This window comes from Oryzias latipes, chromosome 9, assembly GCF_002234675.1.
Source record: "Oryzias latipes chromosome 9, ASM223467v1".
Taxonomy (NCBI): Eukaryota; Metazoa; Chordata; class Actinopteri; order Beloniformes; family Adrianichthyidae; genus Oryzias; species Oryzias latipes.
The window spans coordinates 32,909,494-32,918,907 of NC_019867.2; the positions used below are offsets into that span (position 1 = coordinate 32,909,494).

Sequence of the window (9,414 nt, forward strand, 5' to 3'; positions counted from 1 at the left end):
CTTCAGTGTTTTCTTAGAAGGTCCAAAGACATTCATCCAGTTACACACTGATGGCACTCCTCACTGGCACCAACCTATAACCACCAGGAGCAACACTTCAACACATGGGCGGGCAAGGCCGGAACTGAACCTGTGCTCTTCAGATCAGAGGTCGACCGCTCTTCCTCAGCACCACAGCCATCCCTGGACAACCTCAGAAAAAGTGTTCCAGCGCTCAATGTTCCAGTCTGGAGGGAAGCCAGACTGGAACATTGAGTGAGATCCTCCTGTTAACCAATAAGGCCTTACATGGAATGGCCCCGTCCTATATTAAGGACCTCATAGTCCCTTACCATCCAATGAGAACACTTCGCTCACTAAATGCAGGACTGCTTGTGGTTCCTAGAATTAGTAAAAGTACGGTTGGAGGTAGAGCGTTTAGCCACCAAGCCCCTGTACGGTGCAGTGGGGTTCTATCCTCTCTTCTTGTCTACATATTCTGTCTTCTATTCTTGATCATTATTCATCATTTAGTTTTCCATGCTTCTGTTTGCTGCAGTGATTCATGGACTGTCCCTCTGTCTCTCTTTCACCTACAGAGGACCAGCAGTGCTTCCAGACTCCAGTTGGCTCATCTGAGCTCCTGTTCCTGGCCGTGTACCTCGTCTCTGGCTCGCCTCTACTACTGCTCCTACACCTGGCTATGGACCCCCCCTCTGGCTCATCCAGCGCCCCCAGTCCTCCCCCAACTCTGTCTACATGGGGGGCTTCAGTTTATCCGTTTCTTCAGACCAGCTTCTGTCAGAACTCCACATGCTGAGCGTCTACATGGGGGAGCTTCTACATGGGGGAGCGTCTACATGGAGGAGCGTCTACATGGAGGAGCGTCTACATGGGGGAGCGTCTACACGGGGGAGCGTCTACATGGGAGAGCGTCTACACGGGTGAGCGTCTACACGGGAGAGCGTCTACACAGGAGAGCGTCTACATGGGGGAGCGTCTACATGGGGGAGCTTCTACATGGGAGAGCGTTTACATGGGAGAGCGTCTACATGGGGGAGCGTCTACATGGGAGAGCGTCTACATGGGGGAGCGTCTACACGGGAGAGCGTCTACATGGGGGAGCGTCTACACAGGAGAGCGTCTACATGGGGGAGCGTCTACATGGGGGAGCGTCTACATGGGAGAGCGTTTACATGGGAGAGCGTTTACATGGGAGAGCGTCTACATGGGAGAGCGTCTACATGGGGGAGCGTCTACACGGGAGAGCGTCTACATGGGGGAGCGTCTACATGGGGGAGCTTCTACATGGGAGAGCGTTTACATGGGAGAGCGTTTACATGGGAGAGCGTCTACATGGGGGAGAGTCTACATGGGGGAGCGTCTACACGGGAGAGCGTCTACATGGGGGAGCGTCTACATGGGGGAGCGTCTACACGGGGGAGCGTCTACATGGGGGAGCGTCTACATGGGGGAGCGTCTACATAGGAGAGCGTCTACACGGGGGAGCGTCTACATGGGGGAGCTTCTACATGGGGGAGCGTCTACACGGGAGAGCGTCTACATGGGGGAGCGTCTACATGGGGGAGCGTCTACATGGGGGAGCGTCTACATGGGGGAGCGTCTACATGGGGGAGCGTCTACATAGGAGAGCGTCTACACGGGGGAGCGTCTACATGGGGGAGCGTCTACATGGGGGAGCGTGTACACAGGAGAGCGTCTACATGGGGGAGCGTCTACATGGGGGAGCGTCTACATAGGAGAGCGTCTACACGGGGGAGCGTCTACACGGGGGAGCGTCTACATGGAGGAGCGTCTACATGGGGGAGCGTCTACACGGGGGAGCGTCTACATGGGAGAGCGTCTACACGGGTGAGCGTCTACACGGGAGAGCGTCTACACAGGAGAGCGTCTACATGGGGGAGCGTCTACATGGGGGAGCTTCTACATGGGAGAGTGTTTACATGGGAGAGCGTCTACATGGGGGAGCGTCTACATGGGAGAGCGTCTACATGGGGGAGCGTCTACACGGGAGAGCGTCTACATGGGGGAGCGTCTACACAGGAGAGCGTCTACATGGGGGAGCGTCTACATGGGGGAGCGTCTACATAGGAGAGCGTCTACACGGGGGAGCGTCTACATGGGAGAGCGTCTACACGGGGGAGCGTCTACATGGGGGAGCGTCTACATGGGGGAGCGTGTACACAGGAGAGCGTCTACATGGGGGAGCGTCTACATGGGGGAGCGTCTACATAGGAGAGCGTCTACACGGGGGAGCGTCTACATGGGGGAGCGTCTACATGGGGGAGCGTCTACATGGGGGAGCGTCTACACGGGGGAGCGTCTACACGGGGGAGCTTCTACATGGGGGAGCATCTACATGGGAGAGCGTCTACATGGGGGAGCGTCTACACGGGAGAGCGTCTACATGGGGGAGCGTCTACACGGGAGAGCGTCTATATTGGGGGAGCGTCTACACAGGAGAGCGTCTACATGGGGGAGCGTCTACATGGGGGAGCTTCTACATGGGACAGCGTTTACATGGGAGAGCGTTTACATGGGAGAGCGTCTACATGGGGGAGAGTCTACATGGGGGAGCGTCTACACGGGGGAGCGTCTACATGGGGGAGCGTCTACATGGGGGAGCGTCTACACGGGAGAGCGTCTACATGGGGGAGAGTCTACATGGGGGAGCGTCTACACGGGAGAGCGTCTACATTGGGGAGCGTCTACATGGGGGAGCGTCTACACGGGGGAGCGTCTACATGGGGGAGCGTCTACATGGGGGAGCGTCTACACGGGAGAGCGTCTACATGGGGGAGAGTCTACATGGGGGAGCGTCTACACGGGAGAGCGTCTACATGGGGGAGCGTCTACATGATGAGACTGCATATAGAGGAGAAGTGGAGCGGCTAGTCCTCTGGAGCAGCCAGAACCACCTGGAGCTGAACCCACTCAAAACAGTGGAGATGACAGTGGACTTCAGGAGGAACCCCTCCACTCCCCCCCCACTCACAATTCTCAACAGCACTGTCCCTTCAACAGACTCACACAGGTTCCTGGGGTCCACCATCTCACGGGACCTTAAGTGGACCGCTCACATTGACTCACTCCGGAAAAAGGCTCAGCAGAGGTTGTTCTTCCTGCGACAACTCAAGAAGTTCAACCTGCCTCAGGGGCTGCTGACCATTTTCTACACTGCAATAATCCAGTCTGTCCTGACCACATCCATCACGGTCTGGTTTGGTTCAGCTACCAGACACGACAGAAACAGACTTCAGAGAATCATCAGATCTGCTGAGAGGATTATTGGTACCAGCCTTCTCCCCATTCAGGACCTGTACCGATCCCGTGCCAGGAAGCGGGCTGGCAGGATCGTAAAAGACCCCTCCCATCCTGGACACTGCCTTTTTAGCCTCCTCCCGTCAGGGCGACGCTTTAGGACACTGCGAACCAAAACCACTCGCCACAAAGACAGCTTCTTCCCCCGAGCTGTCACTCTTATGAACACCTGACTCCAGACTACTCAAGGACACTGTACAATCACATAAACTGTCCAACTGGAATTACTGCTGCTGCATTTTTCATTTTTTATTTTTTATCTTTTTGTCTTGTTATTTCAATCTATTTCCTTATTCAGTTATGTTTATTTATTCATACAGCTACCTTACACTTACCTTCTTTTATATTATTTATCCCTTTATTATTTATCCTTCTACCTTTCTAGTTTGCACGAGAGCACAAGTAACCGAAGTCAAATTCCCTGTACATGCGCTGTACTTGGCAAATAAAGTGATTCTGATTCTGATTCTGATTCTGATGGGGGAGCGTCTACACAGGAGAGCGTCTACATGGGGGAGCGTCTACATGGGGGAGCTTCTACATGGGAGAGCGTCTACATGGGGGAGCGTCTACACAGGAGAGCGTCTACATGGGGGAGCGTCTACATGGGGGAGCTTCTACATGGGAGAGCGTTTACATGGGAGAGCGTTTACATGGGAGAGCGTCTACATGGGGGAGAGTCTACATGGGGAAACGTCTACACGGGAGAGCGTCTACATGGGGGAGCGTCTACATGGGGGAGCGTCTACACGGGGGAGCGTCTACATGGGGGAGCGTCTACATGGGGGAGCGTCTACATAGGAGAGCGTCTACACGGGGGAGCGTCTACATGGGGGAGCTTCTACATGGGGGAGCGTCTACACGGGAGAGCGTCTACATGGGGGAGCGTCTACATGGGGGAGCGTCTACATGGGGGAGCGTCTACATGGGGGAGCGTCTACATAGGAGAGCGTCTACACGGGGGAGCGTCTACACAGGAGAGCGTCTACATGGGGGAGCGTCTACATGGGGGAGCGTCTACATGGGGGAGCGTCTACACGGGAGAGCGTCTACATGGGGGAGCGTCTACATGGGGGAGCGTCTACACGGGAGAGCGTCTACATGGGGGAGCGTCTACATGGGGGAGCGTCTACACAGGAGAGCGTCTACATGGGGGAGCGTCTACACAGGAGAGCGTCTACATGGGGGAGCGTCTACATGGGGGAGCGTCTACATGGGGGAGCGTCTACACGGGAGAGCGTCTACATGGGGGAGCGTCTACATGGGGGAGCTTCTACATGGGAGAGCGTTTACATGGGAGAGCGTCTACATGGGGGAGCGTCTACACGGGAGAGCGTCTACATGGGGGAGCGTCTACACAGGAGAGCGTCTACATGGGGGAGCGTCTACATGGGGGAGCTTCTACATGGGAGAGCGTTTACATGGTAGAGCGTTTACATGGGAGAGCGTCTACATGGGGGAGCGTCTACATGGGGGAGCGTCTACACGGGGGAGCGTCTACATGGGGGAGCGTCTACATGGGGGAGCTTCTACATGGGAGAGCGTTTACATGGGAGAGCGTTTACATGGGAGAGCGTCTACATGGGGGAGAGTCTACATGGGAGAGCGTTTACATGGGAGAGCGTCTACATGGGAGAGCGTCTACACAGGAGAGCGTCTACACGGGAGAGCGTCTACATGGGGGAGCGTTTACATGGGAGAGCGTTTACATGGGAGAGCGTCTACATGGGAGAGCGTCTACACAGGAGAGCGTCTACATGGGGGAGCGTCTACATGGGGGAGCTTCTACATGGGAGAGCGTTTACATGGGAGAGCGTTTACATGGGAGAGCGTCTACATGGGGGAGAGTCTACATGGGGGAGCGTCTACACGGGAGAGCGTCTACATGGGGGAGCGTCTACATGGGGGAGCGTCTACACGGGGGAGCGTCTACATGGGGGAGCGTCTACATGGGGGAGCGTCTACATAGGAGAGCGTCTACACGGGAGAGCGTCTACATGGGGGAGCGTCTACATGGGGGAGCGTCTACATGGGGGAGTGTCTACATAGGAGAGCGTCTACACGGGGGAGCGTCTACATGGGGGAGCGTCTACATGGGGGAGCGTGTACACAGGAGAGCGTCTACATGGGGGAGCGTCTACATGGGGGAGCGTCTACATAGGAGAGCGTCTACACGGGGGAGCGTCTACACAGGAGAGCGTCTACATGGGGGAGCGTCTACATGGGGGAGCTTCTACATGGGAGAGCGTTTACATGGTAGAGCGTTTACATGGGAGAGCGTCTACATGGGGGAGCGTCTACATGGGGGAGCGTCTACACGGGGGAGCGTCTACATGGGGGAGCGTCTACATGGGGGAGCTTCTACATGGGAGAGCGTTTACATGGGAGAGCGTTTACATGGGAGAGCGTCTACATGGGGGAGCGTTTACATGGGAGAGCGTCTACATGGGAGAGCGTCTACACAGGAGAGCGTCTACATGGGGGAGCGTCTACATGGGGGAGCTTCTACATGGGAGAGCGTTTACATGGGAGAGCGTTTACATGGGAGAGCGTCTACATGGGGGAGAGTCTACATGGGGGAGCGTCTACACGGGAGAGCGTCTACATGGGGGAGCGTCTACATGGGGGAGCGTCTACACGGGGGAGCGTCTACATGGGGGAGCGTCTACATGGGGGAGCGTCTACATAGGAGAGCGTCTACACGGGAGAACGTCTACATGGGGGAGCGTCTACATGGGGGAGCGTCTACATGGGGGAGCGTCTACATGGGGGAGCGTCTACATAGGAGAGCGTCTACACGGGGGAGCGTCTACATGGGGGAGCGTCTACATGGGGGAGCGTGTACACAGGAGAGCGTCTACATGGGGGAGCGTCTACATGGGGGAGCGTCTACATAGGAGAGCGTCTACACGGGGGAGCGTCTACATGGGGGAGCGTCTACATGGGGGAGCGTCTACACGGGAGAGCGTCTACAAGGGAGAGCGTCTACATGGGGGAGCGTCTACACGGGAGAGCGTCTACACGGGGGAGCGTCTACACGGGGGGGCGTCTACACGGGAGAGCATCTACATGGGGGAGTGTCTACATGGGGGAGCGTCTACATGGGGGAGCGTCTACACGGAGGAGCGTCTACACAGGGGAGCGTCTACACGGGGGAGCGTCTACACGGGGGAGCTTCTACATGGGGGAGCATCTACATGGGGGAGTGTTTTAAACCGCTTTCATCTCAGCCTCTAAGTGTCGCCTCATGAACGCCAACCAGCAGGGCTGGTGCCTTTGTCAGATGCACTCTGACTCCGCCTCTGACTCCACCCCAGACTCCGCCTCTGCTCTGACTCTACTTCTGACTCCGCCTCTGACTCTGCTCTGACTCCGCCTCTGACTCTGCTCTGACTCCGCCTCTGACACCGCCTCTGACTCCGCCTCTGACTGCCTTCGTCGGGGGAAAGCGGGAGTTGGTTTTCTCACCTCTGCATGTGCGCCGTTCGTCCAGGAATGTGTGTGCTGCACATCCCGCCGTGCAGACGCCGCTCTCCAGGTGGCGGGATGCTGGCTGCAGCACCTCCTCTGCCTTCTGGCAGCAGAGGCATTCCGAGGCCAGAGGTCCCACACAGGAACGGCAGGAGGGATGACAATCTGGGCAAAAGGGAGGACACTCAGAGGGAGCAGGAGGAGAGCAGGAGAACTTTTTGGGTGAGCTCTGACTTTGGCAGGTGCTGTCCTGGTTGTACAGTCCCTCCCCACAGGCCTCCACACACTGGCCCTGGTGAAGGAGACGTCCACTTGGACAGGACGTGCACTGGGACATGGAAGGACCCCAGCAGGAGGCGCAGGAGCTGTAGCAGCCTGACGACAAAGACCAGGAGGACTTGAACCCAGGAGAGATGGCCGTCCTTTCTACAGACAGATCTGCTCACCTCTGCATCTGCTGTGGTCGTCCTGGTAATGCCGAGGGGGACATTGAGTGACGCATTTCCCATGATGCAAAGCAGCTCCTGGAGGGCAGCTCATGCATGTGGGATTGTTGGGGAAACAGGAGGCGCAGGACGAGTCACAAGCTGTGAACGTCAGCGTAAATATGTGATTTAGGCGAATATTTAAACAACAGCTATCAAAGACGAAGCTGAAAGTCAGCGACTGAAATGGAATATGCCTGAAACGCACAGAGCTTCAGGAGGACGCTCCTCGTCTGCACCGCTTTCCCCAAACAGGAAGCATATCAGTGACTTTATCATCCTACCATGTGGAGAACGCTTTTGGTGCGTTAACAGAATCCTTCATGGACACCTGAGAGCCGACAGTGTTAGGAGGCTCTGAACCGATTCCACGATTGTGGGACGTCTCGGCTATATTGAACAGAACCTTTCGATTGGATACATTAGATCACATGTGTCAAACTCAAGGCCCGGGGGCCAAATAAGGCCCCCCATGTCATTACATGTGGCCCGCGAGAGCATTAAAGTTTTTAATTTCTTAAAATAAAAATAAAAATTGATGTGTATTTATTCATATCTAGGGGGAATCTGACTTGGAATATGGGATTAGGCAACTATACATTAGGACTTAAACACTGTCCATATAACCTAACCTGAAAGCATCAATTTAAAAGGATTTATGGTAGAATAACAAGCAAACATATGTTTCTATGCAACTGGAATTGTCACTTTAAAAAGTTATAATAAATAAAAATGAGTTTTTTTAACATTAAGGAGTAGTTACTTTTATCTTTCATTACATGTAGTTACATGTATAAGTTATATGTGGCCCTTTGAGGACAGACACTATGCTGATGTGGCCCTCAGTTATGTATACATATGTAGATGTATAGATGATGTATATTTGGTGAAAACATGTTGGAGGAAATGAGTTTCTGCTTTAAAGTCATGTTTTGTGTGAGTGTTAGAAAAAAGAAATAAAAGAATGTGAGAAGAATTTGGGCGGCCGTGGTGCAGCGGTAGGGCGGTCGTCCCATGATCGTAAGGTTGCAGGTTTGATTCCCGCCTTGCACGCCCATGAGTTGAAGTGTCCTTGGGCAAGACACTGAACCCCATCTTGCCTCTGGTGGTAGGCGGGCGCCTGTGTTTGGCAGCGGAGCGATCACCTGTGTGTGTGACTGGGTGAATGGGTCTGTGACTGTAAAGCGCTTTGTCCTTGTTGGAAGAGAGGTGCTATATAAGTATACGCAACTTACCATTTACCAATGTGATTAAATACATAAATATATATAATTATAAATAAAAAATGTTAAATAAAGGACCTAAATGAACAAATGCACAAAGGGAAGCTTGGCCTGAAAATTCTAATGTGCATGGCTGAGCTTCTCCCTCAGGGTCCGAGGAAGATAAAAGGTTGGATTGCAGCTTAACTAAAGACCCCCCCCCCAAAAGGTAAGTATTAAAAATCGAGCCCAAAGAAAGGAAGCAGGAAGCGCAGAGCCCTCGGGTCAGAGAGAATGTGAACGTCTGAACCGGAGCTCTGAGTAAGATCCGACAGGTTCAGATGGATTTGACCTTTTTTTCAGAAACCCTCTCTGTCTGTCTCCCCAGGGATGAGCAGAAGGGAAAGAAAAGCCCCTGAAGCCCTGCGGGTGTTTTTACTAGCAAAAAGAGCTCAGTCGTGTGCTGCTTCATCTACCATCACCCGGGGGGAGGAGGGGGTGTGTGTGGGGGGGCTCCTCTCCTTACCTCTCCAGAATAGAAATGATGCATATTTATGCAGGATCTGTTTACTTTGGGATGACTTGGATCCTCATTAGAGAGAGAGAGAGAATGGCTCAATTGGGGGGGTCGGGGTTTGAAGTTCTGTTTTGTTTTTAATTGTAAAGTGCGTTTTATAAATAAAGTTTGATCTGATTTGTGGCTACGCCTGAAGAGATGTGCTGACAGGTGAACAGCACTGCATCATCAGCATGCTGTCACTGCAGGTGTGAACTTAACAGATGCATCTCTGCTGAATTCATATAGCATGTTCCCCTTTAACCAGGTGGGGGGGCATACAAACTGCAGTTTCCCAGATGCACTTTTTTTTCTTGAATATTGTAGTTCTGAACATGCATGAGTTTTACCGTAGCAAACCCCATCTTGACTGTAGAAC

At 53.9% G+C, this 9,414-nt stretch overlaps 1 protein-coding gene across 3 annotated transcripts in view; it reads right to left on the reverse strand.

The window, feature by feature from the left end:
* Positions 1 to 9,414, reverse strand: part of fras1 (Fraser extracellular matrix complex subunit 1) — a 144,419-nt gene that overhangs the window by 78,540 nt on the left and 56,465 nt on the right. For all 3 annotated transcript variants that reach the window (XM_023958905.1, XM_023958906.1, XM_023958907.1), the window contains 4 exons: positions 9,386 to 9,414; positions 7,239 to 7,379; positions 7,027 to 7,167; positions 6,790 to 6,957 (listed from right to left, as the gene is read on the reverse strand). The exon at positions 9,386 to 9,414 is cut by the window's right edge and continues 115 nt beyond it. In XM_023958905.1, coding sequence (XP_023814673.1) covers positions 6,790 to 6,957; positions 7,027 to 7,167; positions 7,239 to 7,379; positions 9,386 to 9,414 — 479 coding nt within the window. The remainder of the gene's footprint in view (positions 1 to 6,789; positions 6,958 to 7,026; positions 7,168 to 7,238; positions 7,380 to 9,385) is intronic.